This window comes from Pelodiscus sinensis, chromosome 4 (assembly GCF_052426305.1).
Source record: "Pelodiscus sinensis isolate ZL-2025 chromosome 4, ASM5242630v1, whole genome shotgun sequence".
Taxonomy (NCBI): domain Eukaryota; kingdom Metazoa; phylum Chordata; order Testudines; family Trionychidae; genus Pelodiscus; species Pelodiscus sinensis.
The window spans coordinates 44,469,935-44,492,524 of record NC_143055.1 but is presented as its reverse complement, the minus strand read 5'-3'; the positions used below and the strand labels follow the sequence as shown (position 1 = coordinate 44,492,524).

General features: G+C 41.8%; 1 protein-coding gene across 10 annotated transcripts in view; it reads left to right on the top strand.

Moving 5' to 3' along the window:
* The window catches only part of APBB2 (amyloid beta precursor protein binding family B member 2), a 311,717-nt gene that overhangs the window by 243,389 nt on the left and 45,738 nt on the right, over positions 1 to 22,590 (top strand). For all 10 annotated transcript variants that reach the window (XM_089777852.1, XM_089777853.1, XM_006129479.4 and 7 more), the window contains 2 exons: positions 2,859 to 3,005; positions 6,812 to 6,939. In XM_089777852.1, the coding sequence (XP_089633978.1) occupies positions 2,859 to 3,005; positions 6,812 to 6,939 (275 nt within the window). The remainder of the gene's footprint in view (positions 1 to 2,858; positions 3,006 to 6,811; positions 6,940 to 22,590) is intronic.

Below are 22,590 nucleotides of genomic sequence, written 5' to 3'. Positions count from 1 at the left end.
TCCAGGCTACTCATCTGCCTCCTTTGTCTTTTGGTATGGCTACCTCAGCTCCTTTATTTTCACTCAGTACTGCTGGGCGTCCCTGGCGTAGCTTTTCTCCTCCATGAGTTTTGCGATCTTGGCATAGATATCAACGTTTCTTGTGCTGGTTCACAGTTCTGAGAGACCAGATTCCTCTCCCAGCACAGCAACGAGGTCCAGGATTTCCTTTATGCTCCGTGCTGGTCTGTGGCCCTGGGAACTCCATGGAACGTATGGTCAGGTGTGCTGTTGAGGTGCGCGGCCTGCTCTGAGGTCTGCTCACCACACTGGCCAGAGAGGAAATGAAATTTAAATTTTCCTGGGGCTTTTCCATTTCACCTGGAGAGCATTAGAGTTGAAAGTAGTGGCCAGAGCAGTCACTGTTTGAAGCTCATCTGAAGAAGTGGGTTTTGCCTATGAAAGCTCATGATACATGTTAGATCTCCCTGGTCCAGCATCCTCAGGACCTGAGTTACACCAAAGTAGGGATTTTGCTGGATCAGGGATGATCGTTTCTGGCCCCTCTGCGGCCAGCACCCCCAGCCTGGCTCTGATCCTAGCCTGGCTTCCCACATGCCACCAGCCCTGCTGCCCTGCTTTGGCAGCCCACAGTCCTGCTGCTGGGACTCTTAGCTCTGCCGCAGTAAACCACTGCCCCGACGCTGGTGCTCCCAATCCTGCCACAGCAGCACCGGCTCCTCCAGCCTGCAGTTCTGCTGCCAGGATGCCTCTCTCCTCCCCAGTGGCAGACTACTGCTCAATTTCCGGGGTTCCTGACCCTGCTAGTCCTACTGGGGCAGCACTGGCCCTGATGCAGGGTGTGTGGCCCCGCAAACCCTGCTGCAGCAGCCCGTGGTTCCCCTGCAGCAGGCTTCTGCCTCATTGGAGCCTGCTGGTGTTCTGGCCGCCCTGCCACCTGCTCAGCCAGATTCCTGCAGCAGGGCTTCCAGCCACTGGCCTTCCTGCAGCCAGCCTGGGTGGGTCCCCAGCTCCCACCGGTCTCCTGCCTCTGGCCCTCCACTAGGTCTCTCTGCCGGACCTCAGATGTTGGATATATATATATACGGATATATATACGGATATATATGGATATATAGAGATTTTTATATATATATATATATATATATATACACACACACACACTCCTTGTTTATCCATGTGTGTGTGTGTGTGTGTGTGTGTGTGTGTGTATATAAAATCTCTATGGTGCCACAGGACGACTCCTTGTTTTTAAAGTTATAGACTAACACAGCTGAGACAACCCCTCTGAGACTCTTAATGATTAGATACTAGTAACAATTAAACCACTTTGTCACATGGGGGCAGCACTAAACAATGTATTTTGGCCTAGGGATTGAACATTTAAAACATTTCTGAATGCTAATACATATTGCATCATTTGATTTCTTAAAACAATAGAAAGCTTTCACACGATTTCAAAACAAAATAAAAAAATGCATAGATTGCCAAAGACAAAAGTTGAAAAGAAGCCAAGAGGTAATATATAGGGACTTTGCACACTTCTTAAATGAATCTTTAGTTCAATTTTGTTTTGGAGATAAATCTGGTAAAAGGGAAGGGGTGTTATCTGAAGGCAAGTTTTTAACTACATTAATGCTTCCTATTGTATTCTATAGAAAAAAACTGTAATTAGCACATAGAGAATTTGCAGGTAGGAGAAAGTGAGAAGTTAATGTCTCATTAAGTTCTCAGAGTCCCCATACCATAAATTTTACTAATCCATATAGATAATATCATTTATGCTGAATGCTTCAAACATTGTTTATTGTGTTATATGGGGTTTCTGGGAGGCACTCTTAATATAGCTGTAAAGTGGCTCAGGGAAGTTCATAGAAGGAAGCAATGAAACTTTCAGATTTGCTGTTGGAATTATGGCTGAGCTTGAGAAGAAAGATCCCCTTGATGCTCCTTGGGTGAAATCTTGGTCCTATTGAAGTCATTGAGAAAACTGCCGTTGACTTTAGTAGGGTCAGGATTTCATTCTCTATAACGCCTCGGCAAAATGTAGTTGTTGTTTGCATTTTAAAAAGTGTTTTTATAAATCTGCCATAGTGGCAGTAATATAGATATTTCCCAGCAATTTGTCAGTTATTGTTTTTTGTTTGTAAATTGTGCCATACATGCTGAGTGATGTTGCTTGGCAATGTTCTGACAATTGAGAGCTCTGGTTGACTAAGCACCCTTCTGCTCTATAATATTATAATTGTATTTTTTAAAGAGTCGCTATTAAAAACCTGTTTCTTTATTCAATATTTTATTTGTTAGTTAATATTTTGGACTTACCATTGTCTTCTGCCTTACTTAACTTTACTATAAAACTGACTGTGCTAATTCTTGGATTTCATAACAGGACTTAACTGAAAGTTGTTTTTGGAATTAATGCTGAAGATACTAGCTAGGACCTCCACCCTACTTGATCAGTAGCTGCAATGTCTGTTTTTCTGGCACAAGGGTATCCTGTGCCTAATATATTCCTTACACGTTCCTCATTTCTTCCTTTGTTGAAAGCATTTTCCCCTATTCTGCCACCATAGAGCTATAAGTAGTAGCATTTTTCCTGATGTGTCATTCATCTTACCTTGTTCCTTTCAATAAACATTTTCATCTTATGTTCTCAAACTCTACATTTTAATTAATCTGTCTGCTGTGTGTTTCATTATATGTCCATACAGTGATCTGCTTCTGTTCTGCTCAAAGTGAGGGAGAGTTGCCATTGATTTAACGGGAAATCTGTCCATTTCTAGATTTCTTTGTCTTTTAAAAGTAATTGATGTATAGTTATGATTTACATGCATCTTTGTTCTGTTTTTTTTAAGTGCTTTGCTGTGCGCTCTTTGGGATGGGTGGAAATGGCAGAAGAAGATCTTGCTCCTGGAAAAAGCAGTGTGGCTGTGAACAATTGCATCAGACAGCTATCTTACTGTAAAAATGATATCAGAGACACCGTTGGTATATGGGGAGAGGTAAGCATATAGTGTGAATTTGCCTTACATTGGCCTTTTCCCCCTTTAAATCCACCCATCCCACTCTTTAAGATGCCTTTAACAAGTTAGTTAGTTTTACACCCATGTAAAATTCCAGATTTTAATGTTAAAAAAATTAAATACCCTAATTTTCTATGTATTTTTTAATAGAAAAATAATTAAAGAAGCAGACACAGATTGAGACAGGTGTATCAGCAGCTGGTACTGCCAAAAAGGAGCAGAAAATTTGAACATGAACTTGATTTTTTGTTTCTGGAAGTTTAGGAGAGTAGATATTACAAAGGCCATGATCTAATTGTTGTATCTGCATTTTATGTTATACGTTGCGTGACAAGTCCAATACAGGTTGGACCTTCCTGGTCTAGCACCCTCGAGATCTGACTGGTCCCGAATGAGGGATTTTTCCAGGCCAGGGAAGTCCCCTGCTGCCAGCCCTCTCCTGCTGGCCCTCATCCACCGGGCTTCCTGGCTCCCCCTGTAGCCCAGCTGAGCTGATCACCAGCTCCCTGCCCCACTTCACAGCCCAGCTGAGACACAAACCAGCTCCCGTCCCTGCCTCCCCAGAACCCAGCTAAGCCGCATGTCGGCTTTTGCAGGCTCATCCTCCTACCACAGCCCAGATGAGCCATGCACCGGCTCCCTGCCCCCCCCCCCCCCCCCACAGCCCAGATGAGCCACCTGCCAACTCGTGGCATCCCCACTGTCATGTCTTAAGGCCTGTGTTTATGACCGAAATGAAGCACAGGGACTTCAGAGTGGACTTTGGGAATAAAGAGTTATTTACAAAACTTAAAATTATCATGGGTTATTCTATAGTTTTGGGAAGATTGTTAATTGATTTTTTTAAGTTAATTTGAATGTTACATTTTTTTAAAATTGAGAACTTTAATTATTTAAAATATGTAGCTAAATACTTCTTTGCAGCTTCAAAAGTTTATTCAGCCAATTGGGTCTCTAGTACGCATTGGCATTATAGAGTCAGTAATGAATAATGTGTGTGTTAATCAAGACGCCAGGTTGTTACATTTCTTATGATGGGCTGAATTTTATAAAAGACATTATCTTATCTTATTTAAAAAAATCTGTCTTTTGGGGAGGAGGGTGTAAAAGGAAATTGGGTCAGAAATTACTGAGTTAGTACCATATTCACCTTATTCACATGAGTAGTTGCACAGAGTCAGTCTAAACAGACAGGTAATACAATTTAGTCACAGAGAAATAAATTGATTCCTGTGTACTTCAGAAGAATTTCTTGTAACAACACTTCTTGGTTGGCAGAGCACTGATAGGTTGTATACAAGAAGCATGTTTAAAGGAGGGAGGTGAATGAAGAGTGAAAGACGTCAACAAATTGGAAGGATCAGACAGAATACAGAGTACATACAACAAAAAATTAAGGAGCTGAAAGAGTTGACCTAAGATTAAATGTTTAGGATTGAGTAAAGATTAAAAGGTATAATAGGGATGTCAAAATGACGGGTTAATATCTAGCACTTATTTTTTGTTTCTAGGAGGTTAGGAGAGCAAGTGTAACAATATTTAAACATAAGGGCTGTGTCTACACTGGCATCCCTTCCAGAAAAGGGATGCTAATGTAGTACTTTGGAATAGGCAAATCCGCGGGGGATTTAAATATCCCCTGTGGTATTTGCATTAACATGGCTGCCGCTTTTTTCTGGCTTGGAGATAAGCCGGAGAAAAGCGCCAGTCTAGATGTGATTCTCCGGAAAATAAAGCCTTTTCCGGAGGATCTCTTATTCCTTCTTTCAAGTAGATCCTCCGGAAAAGGCTTTATTTTCCGGAGAATCACGTCTAGACTGGCACTTTTCTCCGGCTTATCTCCAAGCCGGAAAAAAGCGGCAGCCATGTTAATGCAAATACCGCAGGGGATATTTAAATCCCCCACGGATTTGCCTATTCCAAAGTGCTACATTAGCATCCCTTTTCTGGAAGGGATGCCAGTGTAGACACAGCCAAGCAGTTTAAATGCTAGTGCTTAACTGGTCAACTGTTTTAAATTAGGGCCCACCGCCTGGCTCCACCATGGCCACAGCCATATAGTCCTGTGCAGCTGTGAGGTACCATTGCTGGTCCTGCTGTGACCAAAAGGTTCTGGTGTTGCCTCTGTGACTGGGGCTGATCTGGTTCAGTGCAGCTGGACACTGCCATTGTTCACCAGCAAGGGTTGGTTAACCAGCAAGCATACTGATAATAATACTTACCGGTATACTTACTATTTCAATGGTTTGGGACTATCTGTAAATGTTTCATGAAGGGGAAAATCCTTGCCTCATAGAAGTCAGTGGAAATTTAGCCATTGATTTCACCCCAAAAATGAGATAAATTGTTCTAAGAAGATACGATTTTCTTATTTCTGATTTCCACAGGTCTATGTAATCAAAGCATGATATATAACCATGTTATCTGTTTTGCTACTTTACCACATATTAGTTTATCATTGTTTGCTGTGTATTATAATGATTATTTGCCTTGCAGCAATGCGTCTCACTAAAAATAACTTCCACCAACAATCTTTCAGGATCAAACTTTTTATTAATTTTGCAGTAAAATCCCAAATGAAGTAATTGCAGATTGAGGATTTCATAAAATAAAATATGTCTTGAAACTTAACATCTCAAAATTACAGTATATATGGTGTGTAAGTTGCAGCATGGGGTACTATATTGCTGCTTTCTTGTCCTTCAAACCACTGAAAAAGATTTCTAATACATTGAAGTTATCAAGGAATGACAACTTGTACATCAACATTGCTTTCTTGATCTGACACTCCGTTGGGATCATGCAGTTGGTCATTCTAAAGACTGATGCTCTTAACATTGAGGTTCTGTTTTATTTCATTCAGTGGATTGTTTTGTTTGTCAGAAGCCTTTCTCTCCTCCTTGTAGTGCGATTTTGCTGTCTCTTCAGAATTATTTGACAGTGAGTGAAGTCATACGGAATATGGCCAGGTTTATCTAGTCTCTTAGTGTTTAAAATTCCAGAATAACTAAATAATTTCTGGTTGCCTGCTGCTACATCATCTCCAACTCTGTAATAGCCTTTGTATAATAAGGCAACAAAAATTGTACAAAATATATTGCAGTTGGCTTTAGCTAAGCTATCCCTTGTGTATGATAGAATAATTTATTTCAATTTATGTTCTGTATGTCCCATATCTCACTCATTCTCCAACCCTAATAAAATCTTTAAAATGTAGTTTTATTGCCCTAATTCCAGCATTATCATCAGCAGATTTTATTTTCTTGCAACAATTTCCTTCCAGGTCTCTGCCACATAAATACATGTGTAAACAAAATATTGGTCTAAATACCTGGCAATATCTCTTTCATGAGCTGTTTTCAATGTCTTTTGTCTCTTAACAAATTCTCTATCCTTTTTTTCATAGTTCTTGTATTTTTATTCAGTAATTTTAGAAATCTGAGTGATTCTTTTGCTCTGTTTTTTGTATCTGTAGCAGGGCCCTGCAGGACTTTCTTGACTTCCGCCAACAAAACCAGTTACACTTTACAAATTGCAGACAGTTATTGTCTCCAGTTTGGCTTATTGTAAAAAAAAGAAAAACGTAAAATCTTATCTGGGATCTCTTTAAAGCAAAAGTCAGGTTGTTTTCAAATGCACTCAGAATAAATTGAAGCCTTGAATCAAATGATTCCATGATATGTAACAATGCAAATAAAGACACTAGAAACCATTTTAAGTTTTCAGCTGATTCAGTTTCCATAAAGAACAAATTTAGTAATTTTTGTTTTGTTTTCAATTAATAGGGAAAAGACATGTACCTTATACTGGAGAATGACATGCTAAACTTGGTTGATCCCATGGATCGCACCATTCTTCATTCTCAGCCCATTGTGAGCATCAGAGTCTGGGGAGTGGGTCGTGACAATGGACGGTGAGTTTACAGTCACCTTAGTCATTGTTGCTTTGTGCTGTTGAAATCTACTAATGTAGGGTTATATGTATGTTAATCCATAAAGTATCATTAATAGCCATTTTTGTGTGATTATGTTTCAGTAAAACTATGGAAAGATTTATATTCTTTATATCAATTAAGTAAGTTACTTAACAATACACAACTCTTTTTCATACCTCCTTATAGTACATTTTGCAAAATTATATTTGGATAATTTGGATAATGCCTCACCTTGACCTGTAATGATGTTTATGAAACTTTTATGTTCACAAAAAATAAACCTGTTTATGCTAGCAAATCAGGCAGTTAAGTGCCGAATGTTCAAATACTTGTTTACATGTCCAAAATCAAGGCATGTTTTTTCAAATATCTCCAGTATATAGTAAAAGAAGTATTTATATGGTTCTCTTTCTGCTTCCCGTTGCCTTACAGTTGATCAAAGTAGAAATAAATTTGTTTTTCCCCATTGGTGTTTTTAAAGGTTTTGATTCAGGAATGTATTTAAGCATGTGCTTTGGTCGCACTGAAAACATATTAGTATGTTCTCAAGTGCTTTCCTGCAGTGGGATAGATTTAAACATGTACCTAGTGCCTTACTGAATTGGGGACATAGCTACTTTTTGCTTCATACCTTGTACTCATCCCTAGGTCAGTCTGCTTTCAGCTCTGTCTGTTTTTTCAGACTTGCCATTGGCACAAATACATTTCCTTTTGATGTGGCATTGTAGGAATATAACTATTAAAATAGCTTGTATTCTGTCTCCCAAGGAAATGGTACTGTAGTAGGCTATGTTTGTAATAAGTTATAATAGGGGAATCAGAGTGGTTATGCCTTGTAGCTGAGTGAATTCTGGGCTGCGTCTAGACTGGCAAGATTTTGCGGAAATACTTTTAACGGAAAAGTTTTTCTGTTAAAAGTATTTCAGCAAAAGAGCGTATAGATTGGCACGGATGCTTTTGCAGAAAAGCATCCGTGCCCAGTATAGACGTGCTTTTGTGCAAGAAAGCTCCGATGGTCATTTTAGCCATCGGGCTTTCTTGCGCAAAAACTTAAGGTGCCTGTCTACACTGGCCCTCTTGCGCAAGTATTCTTGTGCAAGAGGGCGTATCCCTGAGCAGGAGCATCAAAGTATTTGCGCAAGAAGCACTGAATTCTTACATTAGAATGTCAGTGCTCTTGCGCAAATTCAAGCAGCCAGTGTAGACAGCTGGCAAGTTTTTGCGCAAAAGCAGCCACTTTTGTGCAAAATCTTGCCAGTCTAGATGCACCCTTGAGCTCTATTTTTGCTGGCTATTGTATTGTTGCATTCGGTCAGATGTAAATCAAGCTGTTTGACCGGTATGGTTCTATTAAACATCACATCAGCACATTGGTTTTCAGGGTTGATTAAATGCCTTTTAGTCTTTCTTTGTAAAAGAGAAGTACTGAATTAGAAAGCTTTTCTTGTGAATTCATACTTTCAAAGAGTGCTAGATTGATAATGCTGAAAACTGAAGTCTTCTGATTAATCAAGCAACAATAGAAAGTCAAGCCATCTGCCTTATCCGTGTGCATCAGGCTTGGCTTGAAGAGATCACTTTCAAGAAGCATGTCAGTCTCCACCAGGATCTTGGTATCTAATTGACCATTCATTATCAGTGGGAAATAGGTCAATGGAGGGATGATAGGAGTTACTATAGAGAACTTTCTGGGTGTCTGGCTGATGAGTCTTGCCCACATGCTCAGGGTTTAGCTGATCGCCATATTTGGGGTCGGGAAGGAATTTTCCTCCAGGGTAGATTGGCAGAGGCCCTGGAGGTTTTTCGCCTTCCTCTGTAGCATGGGGTACAAATCACAGCTAGAGGATCTCTGCATCTTGGGGTCTTCAAAGTATTTGAAGGCTTCAATATCTGAGATATAGGTGAGAGGATTATTCTAGGATGGGTGGGTGAGATTTTGTGGTCTGCACTGTGCGGGGGGGCAGACTAGATGATCATAATGGTCCCTTCTGACCCTGGAGTCTATGAGTCTATGAGGAGCTCAGACTACGGCTTCTGTTTTGGAAACTGTACCAGAGGTACTGGTAGCACTCCAGGCTTTTATGGTACAGAGACTTAGTCACTGAAACTCCTTGCTCACTTCATAGAAAGCTGCCAAATAGCCATTTAGATGGTTTTGACTTTTGGTCTGCACAGACATGTCTATATTGAACTAGTGACCTTGAAGTGAATGTGTCTGTGACCCAATATCATTCCCCTGAGCCATTTGTTCCTTTGAATGACTGGTATTTTTGGTGGCATTTTTAGTTTCCTTTGGTTCAGATTTTTGAGGAATTTATAAGGACAAAGCCAATTTGAAATGTTGGGAAGCAAAAAGGTTTTAACTGCTCATGAATAAAACATTAAAGAGCTTCATTTGCTTGAGAAAATGAACCATTTTACTTTTTCCCTTCAAATCAGATTTTGTAGTAGCTCTCTTTGGTTAGAAAATGGAGCATCTTTGGGGACGTTTTGAGAGAGTACAGTTGAACAGTAAAAGTACATTATACCAAATGTTTGAAGGACAGAGAAAAAGCTTTTACTGCATAGCCAAATGATTTATTTACAGAATTTGAAAAGACCACTGGCTTTTTTGTTACCTTTTTGTTTTCAAATATTTCCGATTCTCTGGATGATAAAAGTGTATTTTAGTGATATTTTTCCACAAATTGTTAAACTGTAATATACCATATTCTATACCCATTAGTCATTGATTTAACAGGTTACAGAAATATCCAACATTAGTGATGTATGTAATGACATTTTTATACCTAGCAATTACACTTACTTATTTGGAAACATATAAGACAGTTATACGCATTTTGCTCACTGCAATGTTGAGAAAGTTCATGTGCTACTGTCTTGCTGAAAAGTGACTTTATTTGTGACATTAGCAATACAGAAAACCCATGTCACAGATGATAAAACCAATTTTCTCTCCTTGATATAGGAAGAGGAACTTAGCTATTTTGTATTATAACTGAGTGTTTCTTGTTTGCGCAATAAATTACTTTTTCTGATTGCTCACTGTAGATTACAGCAAGGAGAAAACAGAATTATTGAATCTTTAGTATATAAATATGGAACTAAAAATAGTTCATAATATCTCATTTGCTGTCATGGTAAAAACTGTCCCCTTTAGATTTACTGTGTTATGACCTATGCTTTGTCATCACAAGTAGGTTTTTCTTTCAGAACCTTCAGGTTTTTTCTTTTCTGTGTATGAATTTGATGGTAAAGAATGCTTTAAATATCACATACAATCTTCTTCCATCAAATATTTAGACCTTTGAATTTTTATGAACCTTCTAGATTAGACAGGATTCTAGAACAAACAATACCGCCATTGCCTATAAATAAACTCGTACAGTATACTGTTATTTAGCATGTAATTGTTGCAAAATAAAGCAATATGAGCAAAATGACACATAGAAATAGCTGAAAATACAGTGCATTGGTGATGGTGGGGGAGGGTTATAGAGGCTCCACATGGTGCATGTTCTTTGAAGGATGACATAAATAATGAAATGTTTGCTGAACAAGCCTTAGTAGCCAAATAAGGGGCATTTGTGATGAGAGAACAGGATATTGGCTGGATTCCTAAGTGCAAGAGGTCAAGTGATCTATTGTGTGGGTCACAGTTATATGTAGGCTGTTTGGCTATAGCTGGAACATGCTGTAACCTGGGGCCCCTGGGATATACACCTCTACATTCAATTGGATGTCATTCCTTTACTCTTTTCTATATAAAAGTCAGTACAGGCATGAACTCATCCTGGCCAGTGGTCTGTTTGGTCTTCCACCAGGGCAAAGTTAGAGCACCACCAACTTATAGTTAGAAGAAGCTGCCATTATTGAAAATAATATGGACAAACTGGGAGAAATGGTCTGAGGTTAACAGAATGAAATTCAATAAGGACAAATACAAAGTGCTCCACTTAGGGGAAGGAACAATCAGTTTCACACATACAGAATGGGAAGCGACTGTCTAGGAAGGAGTACTTCTGAAAGGGATTTAGGGATCATAGTGGACCACAAACTAAATATGTGTGACACTGTTGCAAAAGAAGCAAACATTCTAGGATGTATTAAGAGGAGTGTTATAAACAAGGCACGGGAAGCAGTTCTTTACTCTGTGCTCATCAGGCCTCAACTGTGTCCAGTTCTGGGCACCACACTTCAGGAAAGATGTGGAGAAATTGGAGAAGTTTCAGAGATGAACAAGAAAAATGATTAAAGATCTAAAAAACATAACCTATATAGGAAGACTGAAAGAATTGGGTTTGTTTAGTCTGAAAAAGAGAAGATGGGTAGGGGGACATCATAACAGATTTCTTTACTTAAAAGATTTTTACAAGGAGGAGAAAGAAAAATTGTTCTCCTAAAACTCTGATGATAGAACAAAAAGCAGTGGGCTTAAATTGCAGCCAGAAGATTTAGGTTGGACATTTAAAAAAACTTCCTGTCAGAGTGGTTAAGCACTAGAATAAATTTCCTTGGGAGGTTGTGAAATATTGGACATTTGGACATTGGACATTTTTAAGAACAGGTTAGACAAACATCTGTGCTCGGTCCTGCCATGAGTGCATGGGACTGAAGTTGATGACCTCTTAAGGTTCCTTCTAGTTCTATGATTCTGTGATCATCAGAGAAAAGAGAGAGAGAGAGAGAGAGAGAGAGATTAGGAATCACACAAATGCATAATCTCTTTCATGCATTTTGTGTGGATTAACATTAAGGAAATCTGTAAAATCATTACTTTTACCATGAAATACTCTATTATATTGTTGCACATGGATGTTAATATATTAATATACAATAATGAAGTCCATTCCAAATCCTTTAGTACCATCCATTGTACACATATTTTCTTGTTTGTTGTGAAAGAGAGTGATACTTTAAAATAAATTCAGAAAGTCTTTTTTTTAATATTAAGCTATTTAAATGTCATTGCTCTCTTCAGGGCTTCGTTTTTAACTGTATTTTCCTTGTAGTAGTTTATTTGGTTGGGTTTCGTACTGGAAAGATGAAGGGTTTTCTAATGATACCTGACCGGTGAATTTTTTAAGCTGTGCGATAATAAAAGATTGATGAAATACAGAGATCTGCTGATGAAAGTTTAATCTGAGGATATGTCTGCTAGCTCACCTCAGGCAGAAGATTCTTCTGGGAGACTCTAATAATTCTCTCCATACACTACACTATTAACTTGACCTGTAGAGTTAATTTTTTTAATACAGTTCTGTGATATGGAAAATCTTCAGGATTTACCTGACTATTTTGCTAACTTAAACTGTGTGATTATTTTATATGTTTTTCTGGTCTTCAGTTAATCATGTTGTGACACTAATAATTTCTGGTGATATAATTTACCTTTTATGAAGTGGTTAATCAAACAAGTACCTGTAACAGCTTTATGTGTGAGTGTGCGCGCACACGTGCACGGAAATAAATATATACCGTGCTGTGACTCTAAGCCACTGTATTTGATTACATACATCAGAATGCAATTACTTTGTGATAATTATGAGAACAAAAAGAAAATAATATGTATATCTCCTTCCTATCGTCATATTTTCTGTTTCATATGCATGAAAGATATACATGATTATCAGGGTGAAAACCATTTTTCTTAGTTATCCATTAAATCTCCCTTTGTCCTGGCCTTATGATTGAGAAACGCAGCAGGAAATATTTTTAAAGGACAATTTTAAATGTCACTTCAGTTTTGTTTGGTTGTAACATGGTTAAGAATACCTGAGTGTTGGGAGGTAGGATTTTGATATGAGGAAAGTCAGCAAATCATAGTTGTATGTTTAACTTCACTTCAAGTACTGTACGTATTGCAGTCAGTGACTTGACTTGCTCTTGCACGTTTCCTTACTTCAAAAGTATCCTGTTTCAGAACTTTGATATCACAATTGTGAAAGAATAAGCCTCTCAGAACTGAGAAACATGACTTTTTTCCACTTGAGTAGTATGATTTTATGCTACTCAGTACGTGATCAGGATCAGGCTTTGCCACTCTTTCTACTGCTTACAATTTCTGACTTAGTTAAATGGCAAAGGGCCAGTGCATGGAGACTAGCAGGAGAAATAATTGAGCAAGGAGACTTTCCTACCTGGACCAATTTCACACAGCCGCACTTAATCATCTTCTGTACTTTATGAAGTTAAATTTTCATCTGGTACAAGAGGCAGCTGCCCAGCCACTTAGTAACAAAGGTTGCCATTAACACAATTCTCCTAATTCATTCTTCTCTTTGCTGTTTCCTATTCACTGGGGTACCAAGTTCAAAGGCTCTCTTCTGGTATTTAAAGTCCTTTATGGGATTAGCCCTAGTAACCTGAGAGATCATAACTCCCTCTGTGACAATGACTTCATATGACAGCTATGTTTCACCCAAAGATAGCTACTGTTAGTCAATGAGGAGAAGTTCACGCATGTTGGAGGCAGAACTTTCACAGGAAATGTACATAGAACGGTTTCCTACAAGAGATAGATAAAATGTAAGGTTCACTGCACTCAGAACTAGATGTAAAACTAATTTCTTCAGTTGGGCTTTCAGCCAATTATTTCATCCCTCACACTCAAAACAAACAGAAAAACCTGTAAATCAGTTGAATTATTGTGACTAGATAGGAACGAAGAGAAAAGGATGACCATTGGTGTTTTAGTTTTAAATGCTTGGGAGCCATTTTGATTTTACAGTGATGCTCTACTAATATTTTATCAATTGGTGTGTCACAATAGTAAAATATCCTATGGTTGTTTGCGTTCTTCATCTGAGGTGGGGGGTTTTCGGTGCACACAGGTAGGGAAAAAAGAGTAGGAAGTATAAAGACTGTCACAGAAAGAAAGATAGAATGAGCTAGACAGAGAAAACACATTGGTACATGATATAAGGCAACAAAGATGATGTGATCTAACCTGCTTAGAAACATGCTTTAGGAAAAAAAGAAGGCAGGCAGTAAAGCAAATAGAAGGAGATGCTCTGGATGTAAATAACTCAGAACAGTAAGTAATAACAGTGATAAAATGTCCATAGCCAAAATGTAGTCATAGACCAGTGGTTCTTAACCTGTGTCCCAATTAGCACAGAGCTATCACCCATTTGACATCCTCAGGACCATACAAGTAATATTAGATGCAGACCAGAAAGGTAAATATATTGAGAACCACTGCCCTAAAGAAACAAGTGGGAAAGAAGCTAGTAGGGTCAGGAGGAAGGTAGGAAAACTTGACAAATATTTGGAACGATAAGAAAAATAGATGGGATGAAATAAACCACGGTGGCCCAAATTTTTAAATTGAGGCTTTCTAGTTGGTTGTTGGTAATCCGTCATGTCCAACGATGATGACTTGAGCTTGCACAGGCTCTTCGGTTGTGGACTCGCATATAGCTGAGGAGTCCAAGCCTTGAATGGCATGGGTGTTCACAGTGGGGGCAAAGGAATTGTCCTGGCTATCGGTGTGGCTGTCACTGTTGCTTTTCTCCTCTCATGAGCATCAATCAGGCGTATGCGTCGCTGCTCTTCAAAGTTGTCATACGCGTGTCAACTAAAAGAGTTGAGCATGTGCAAAGAACCTGTGCGGGAAAGTGTTGTGGAAAAGCCGTTGCACAGGGGCAGTTCCACTCTCTTGGTCTAAGAGGCCTGGTTCCAGTGGTACGAAAAGTCGTCATGGCTGGAGACTTCCTAGGCTGCAGTGGATGGCCATGGTGTCGTCAGTGCCTTGTCATGTCCTTCGCTCTCCACAGACCATTGCAGAACCGCCTTCCTGATCGTTGGATCTCACTGTTGATCTCATCTGCACGGTCCGCCGGACCCGACTTTGCATGCCTGGGTAGGCAAGTCCCTATCTCACCGAAGGTCTCACACCTGTCGGCTACCCTCACCTGGTTTAGCCTGCCTGTCAAAGCAGTTTATTGGGATGTGGCCACTGTGCATGCTACAGCTTCTTGGAGCCACAGGTGAAAGCTGAGTGCAAGGTGGTGACCAAAGGTGCATGAACTGCCCCCGAAGAGACACGACAAGTCCCTACACCAAAGGTGCTACCCCTCCCTGGGCACCCCAGACACCTCACTCTACTTGGTAATTTAAAGTAATCTACCATATGTTCCAGTTATGAAAACACTGTGCATATGCTTATGTTTATACCTATGAGTAATCCCATTGAAATCAATGGCCCTTCTAACGTATCTAGGGGTTTGTAAACCACCTTAGATCCTTTGGGATGAAAGGTGCTATATAGTCTGAGTCAAATTCTGTCCTCTCTTACATCCTGGGTGACATCATGAGCTGCACTGGGCTACATTGATAATGTGAAAGCAGGATGTGACCCTTAATGTAAAAGGATATTCTTCTTATCAGCAGATCAGTTTAATTATTTAAATCTCCTATATGCCTCGGGATTCCTTTTCACATCAGTTAGCAGCTGATCATGATTCAAATATTTATGCAGTTCATTTGTATGTAAATTATGGTTAGTGCTATACTCTTCACTTTTGTATTTTGAGAAAATATTTACATTTTCTAACTTCAGGGTTATAATCCCGAGAATAACTTCTTGGCATATTTCCAAATGTCAGCTTCACCAGTGAAAAGGATATTTGTTCTTTGATATTCTTTGCCTTCTGACATGGAGGTAAACCCCCCCTGAAGTCTGCTTGATTAGTGCATATATATGCATGTATACTTAAACACTAATGTGAGCATACTAGTTTTTAATTTCTCAGCATTTTGTTAATGCAAAACCAGAAAAGCATAAAAAAACACTTAAGTCTGTCACACAAGCAATTTCAGTATTTCTTTAAGAAGGAAGCTGCACGTGAAAGAAGTTGAAAAATATGTATGCCTCATATCTCGTATATTTTCATATATTCATGAAAATCATATATTTCATTCATACAAATTAAATTCCATAATAATACATTCTAGGGCTGGTTTTGTTCAACATCTGTATTGATGACCTGAATTGGGGGATGGATTGCACCCTCAGCAAGTTAGCAGATGACACTAAGCTCTAGGGGGAGAGGTAGATATGTTGGAGGGCAGGGATAGGGTTCAGCGTGACCTAGATAAATTAGAGGATTGGGCCAAAAGAAATCTGATGAGGTTTAACAGTGACAAGTGCAGAATCCTGCACTTGGGACAGAAGACTCCCAAGCACTGTTACAGGCTGGGGACTAAGTGTCTATGTAGCAGTTCGCCGGGAAAGGACCCGGGGATTACAGTGGATGAGAAGCTGGATATGAGTCAGCAGCGTGCCCTCGTAGCCAAGAAGGCTAATGGTATATTAGGGTGCATTAGGAGGAGCATTTATAGCGGATCTAAAGAAGTTATTACTCCCCTTTATTCGACACTGGTGAAGCTGCATCTGGAGTATTGCATCCAATTCTAGGCCCCCCACTATCGAAAGTATGTATACGCATTGGAGAGGGTCCAGCAGAGGGCAACCAAAATGATTAGGGGGTTGGAGCACATGACCTCTGAGGAGAAACTGAGGGATCTGGGCTTATGTAGTCTGCAGAAGAGAACAGTGAGGGGGGATTTGATAGAGGCTTTCAACTTCTTGAAAGGAGGTTCCAAAGAGGATGGAGAGAAGCTGTTTTCAGTAGTTACAGATGGCAGAACAAGAAGCAGTGGTTTCAAGTGACAGTGTGGGACGTCTAAGTTGGATATTAGGAAAAATTATTTCACTAGGAGGGTGGTGAAGTACTGGAATTCGTTACCTAGGCAGGTGGTAGAATCTCCATCCCTAGAGGTGTTTAGGTCTCAGCTTGACAAAACCCTGGCTAGGATGATTTAGTTAGGTTTGGTCCTGCTTTGGTAGGGGGCTGAACTTGATGACCTCCTGAGGTCTCTTTCAGCCCTAGGATTCTATGATTTTATGTAATAATTTAGTGATATATTAGCATAAAAATTCCTGGAAAGTATTTTATTAACTATTAGTTTTTACTTAACAAGACAAACTTACATTATATTTTTAAATTCCCTTTATTATATTCAAATACACAAAAATATAGGGTAGGTCTGAACTCCTGGGCTACGTCTACACTGGCATGAATTTCCGAAAATGCTTTTAACGGAAAAGTTTTCCGTTAAAAGCATTTTCGGAAAAGCGTGTCTAGATCGGCAGGATGCTTTTCCGCAAAAGCATTTTTTGCGGAAAAGCGTCCATGGCCAATCTAGATGCGGTTTTCCGCAAAAAAGCCCCGATCGCCTTTTTCACGATCGGGGCTTTTTTGCGGAAAACAGTACTATGCTGTCTACACTGGCCCTTTTGCGCAAAAGTCTTTTGCCCGAACGGGAGCAGCATAGCTTTTCCGGAAAAGCACTGATGATTTTACATGAGATCGTCAGTGCTTTTCCGGAAATTCAAGCGGCCAATGTAGACAGCTGGCAAGTTTTTCCGCAAAAGCAAATGATTTTGTGGAAAAACTTGCCAGTCTAGACAGAGAGCCCTGTTGTATTCATTAGAAAGGCTCCCGATGACTTCAGTGGGAATTGGATTAGGTCCATAGTTCATAGATGTAGGTTCAGAAGTCTAGATAATACTTACCAATATCAGTGTAGTGTTTGAATCCGAGATATTTATTATGTTTTTTACATGACATTGATTAACATTTCTTGATAGCTTGAGGGCATCATAGCAGGAGGAAATACAGGTTGTGCATTAGGCAGATTGCTATGAGTTCTAGAGGAGCTGGAAGGAATTCAAGGTTTGTGTATCCAGAAGGGGAGTATATCTTCAGCATTTAAAGAGACTCTGTAATAAGAACTGTATGCTTGTCATTTTTAATGTAGGTGATTGTGCCCTTTGTCAGCAATTTGATGTAGTTGGGGCACTATGAATAAGCATTAAAATACTGCAATAGAGTGGCCAACCCCAGTAGATCCAACTCCCTCATGTCAGAACAGGTGCTCTCAATTTGGCCTTATAGAAGGCACCTGGGATCTATGAAGGGGCTTCAGAGTCTGAAGGAGAGGAAGCTTTGGTGAGATTCACTCAGGAAAAGTCAGGAGCCAGGAGATCATCTTGGGAAAGCTGCAGAGAGCAAGCAGCATGTGATAGGCCCCCTTGGAAGAAAAGGGAAGTATCAGGAAATCAGCTAACTGGGTGACTGTTAGGGTGCGTACTCCCCACCGTGACTCAGTTACCCACCGACTGCAAGCTGCAGTCTGCACAGGCCGCTCATCACCGGCACTGGGTGTATCTCTGCTGCCCCGCTTACCTGGGCTATGTTTCTACCACCCTCCAAGCCCTGGGCCTTGCCCCAGGCCCTACAGCCAGGGAGCACCTTAGCCGGCACTTCGCTAGCCCTTCCTGGCCACCCCAATACTGTTCTCCCTCCTGGGAGCCACCTGTTTCTTCCACTGCCAGCTCTTCACTGCTCTCCCTCCTCTGAAGGAGACTGTTCTTCTTTATATAGCCTCCAGCTGGGCTCTCGTTAGCCCTAATGGCCTCAGCTGAGTCTTTGCTTTCAGCCCCTGCTCTGGGCCTGAGTTGTGCCCTTAAAGGGCCAGTGCAGGGGAGGCGCCCTGTCACAGTGACCTTCCTGAGGCAAAGAACCAGTGTGAGAAGCCTGAAAAGGGCTGAGAACTAGGGGTATGTCTACACTGCAAAGTTAATTCGAACTAATAGATGTTAGTTTGAATTAACTTTGATAGGCGCTACACAGGCAAACCGCTAGTTCGAACTTAATTCGAACTAGCGGAGCGCTTAATTCAAACTAGGTAAACCTCATTCTACGAGGACTAACGCCTAGTACGAATTAAGTAGTTCGAATTAAGGGCTGTGGGAGGCTAGCCCTTCCCAGGTTCCCCTGGTGGCCACTCTGGGCACCACCAGGGAAACTCTTCTGCCTCCTTCCCGGCCCCAGAGCCCTTAAAGGGGCACGGTCTGGCTACGGTGCCTGTGCCAGGTACAAGCCTGCCAGCACCCAGCCAGCAGACCCTGCACCTGGCATGGCATGAACCAGCCACCCGCTGCCACCCAGCCCTCTGCCTCTTCCCGGGACCAGGCTGGCAGCTCCCGGGAGCCTGCCCAGGTCCGCAAGAGGCGGGCGCCCACCAGGTCTAGTGCGGAGATCGTGGACCTCATCCACGACCTCCGCACTAGGCACAGGAAAATGGCCGTCTAGGGCAGGATAGCTGCCAGCCTGGCTACCCGGGAGCAGGTTTGCATGAAAATCAGTGTGGTCCAGTGAGACCCCCGACCCTGAGCTTAGAATGGCCGTACTGGGTCAGATCAAAGGTCCATCTAGCCCAGTAGCCTGTCTGCCGACAGCGGCCAACACTAGGGACCCTGGAGGGGTTGGACCGAAACAATGACCAAGCCATTTGTCTCGTGCCATCCATCTCCAGCCTTCCACAAACAGAGGCCAGGAACACCATTTCTACCCCCTGGCTAATAGCACTCCATGGACCCAACCTCCATGACTTTATCTCACTTCTCTTTAAACTCTGTTCTAGTTCTAGCCTTCACAGCCTCCTGCAGCAAGGAGTTCCACAGGTTGACTATTTGCTTTGTGAAGAAGAACTTTCTGTTATTAGTTTGAAGCCTGCTACCCATTCATTTCATTTGGTGTCCTCTAGTCCTTCTGTTATGGGAACTAATAAAGAACTTTTCTTTATGCACCCTCTCCACACCATTCATGCTTTTATAGACCTCTATCATATCTCCCCTCAGTCTCCTCTTTTCTAAGCTGAAAAGTCCCAGTCTCTTTAGCCTCTCTTCATATGGGACCTGTTCCAAACCCCTGATCATTTTAGTTGCCCTCCCCTCTCCCACCCTCTCTCTTCCCCTCTCCCACCTCCTTTTCCCAGTCTCCCCGAGTTTTGTTCAATAAAGAGAGTTTCTATTTTTGAACACACACGTCCTTTATTTTGTACATCAGGAAGGGGGGCTAGGGAGGGGTAAGTGGAAGGAGGTGAGGGAGGAATGGGGTACGAGCCCCCGATGGGGAGGACTGGGGTGGCTCTGCGGGCTCCTCGGGGTGGAAGCTCTCCTGCAGCCCCCTGATTGGCCCCCCCGCCCCGGATGGCAGCCTGCGGCAAGTGCAGCCGGGCTGATGGCCGAGTCCTGTGATATGCCGAGTATGGGCATTCAGGGCACTCCAAGCCAGGACTGCTTTGCTGTCCCTCATCAAGTTAGACAAGTGAGCGGGGAACCCCTGAGAACTGTCTGTCCGGGGTAGGGGTCGGGTCCCTTTAAGCACAGCCCTCGGCTAGCCTGAGACAGCAGCTCCACGCTTTAAGTTCTAATCTGATGCCCAGCCGGCACTGCTTCCGGCCATCCTTAGCCTCGGTTCAGGGTCCACTTAATGTGGACATGCTAGTTCGAATTAGCAAAACGCTAATTCGAACTAGTTTTTAGGTCTAGATGCACTAGTTCGAATTAGCTTAGTTCGAATTAACTAATTTGAATTAAGTTTGTTCGAATTAGTGCTGTAGTGTAGACATACCCTAGGAGCCTTCGGGAGGGTTATTTAGACCCCAAGACAGATAAGACCCCAAGCTGGAGAGAACAGAGATTTACATTGTTCTGGGGGACATTTTTGTTCTGGATCTCTAATCCCTGTTGTTGGGACTGATCTGCTTTAGAAAGGCTTGAACCCCATTGGGAGACAAAAGGGCTGGGAGAAGAAATCTATCCTCCATCCTGTCTGTTAGCTGCAGTTTTCCTCCTGCAGTACCAAAGCTCTGCCAATTGAGTTGGATACGACCTTTTTCAGCAGTGGAGGAATCACGTGCACTGGAAGAACAATCATCATGTCCACCAAAGGAGATTAGTCTGAACAGAAGAATGTGATCTTCCTGGCCCCAGTCTCTTCCACCCAATCCATGAAATCCTCCTCGAGACAGATGGTACTGCATACTTTGGGGAATCGCACAACTCACTTGTGAGCCATCATACTGAACCCGTTGAGGTCCATGGGATCCATATGCAAAATATAAAGTGATGCCATCCCTCCCCTCCAAGAGAACAACGGGAACTTCCTCCTGAGCTCATAGAAGAGGAAAAGTACAAGCCTGATTCAGCAGTTCCACTGTTGCCAAAAGAATACCTTCCTCATTCCCCAATCAGCTTGTTGCTCTAGTTTTGCCATTTCCTTCTTTTGACTACAAACAATTTCAAAAGCTGCTATGTAGGACAGCGGAAGAGAGGAAATCCAGGATACACGATATAAGTTTCTAGAGCTCCTGTAACTCACAGGTGCCAGTCAGATAGCCCTTCCAGTGAACAAGACCATAAAGGACCAGGCCAGGGCCATATGGTATATACCAGCCACATGCACTCCTATCCCCAAAAGAGCAGAAAAGTGTTTTGTCTTGGCAAAGGAGCTGCGTTTTTATTTACCTGTCTAATTCCCAAGTTTTTCAGACTGACACTGAAGGACGTAGATAGCATCACCTGAGAGCCACTCCAACTGATCAGGAAGCCAAATGTCTGGATCTTTTGGGAAGGAAGATGTTTGTCTGGTAGCCTCCCACTTACAATATCAAGCTATCAAGTGCAGTCGGCTATGTATTATTTTCTGAATTATTCAAAGTTACTTAATTTCAAGGGAATAGTACCTCACCAGCCCAGAATTTTGTTACAGTCTACAGTCAACATAGCGAATACTGTGTTGATCAATGATGTCTTCATTGTAAAGCACCAGGTATCATGACTGCACTCTTTGAAGAGCAGTAACAGAAGACAGGTGAGTGCTGGATATTGTCTACTTCAGCCATACCATCAAGTTTCTGTCCCCACTTCCTTCAAAACCCTCTTTCCCTTTCCTCTTTAGAGCCACTGTCAGGATGAGATCCTCCTTCAGGATGTCTTGTTCTGACGTGGTGCAGTAGAGTGGGCACTACTGCAACATACAAGAGAAGGGTTCTATTCAAAATATTTTCTCCTCCCCAAAAAGAAAGGAGGTTGGAGGACTATCTTCGACTGTCAGAATCTGTGTTTTTATTCACAAATTGAAATTCTCTATGGTCACACATTATCCTCATACTGTCAGACATTAAAACAGTTGTATTCTACAAAAATAAGCAGGGATAGGCAAGACCTGTTGTATGTAGAAGTGGTCAATTTATGGAACTGGTATACAAGGAAGTATCGAGGAGCTAAAATCCCTCTAAGCTGTGTAGCCACACAGCAGCCTATTAAGCAGTTGCCTAAGTGCACTGGGCTGCCGTGGAGAAAGGTGCTTTTACACAAGCCCACCTGCTGTGATGCCCCAGCTCCAACCCAGCCCCAGCCAAACCAGCCATGGCTAGGAGAGGGAACTGGTGCCCAGAACTGCTGCAGCTGGAGGAAAGGCACCCTGATCCAGCCCAACCCAGAATTGCAGTGGCCATGAAGAGGTGCCCCTCGTGCCACCCAGCCCCACCAGAGCTGCTGCAGCCATGGAGAGGTGCCTCTCACCTGGCCCCAAGCTGTTGTGGTAAGAACAGGCGAGAGGGAGTCCTGACCCCCTGCCACATCCCTGGATCCCATTCCTGCATCCCAAACTCCTTATCCCCAACTCCACCTTAAAGCCCACCCCACTCCCAGAGCCCACACCCCATCTCTCTGCCCAGCCTTGAGCACTTAAAGACACCACAAACCTCCCT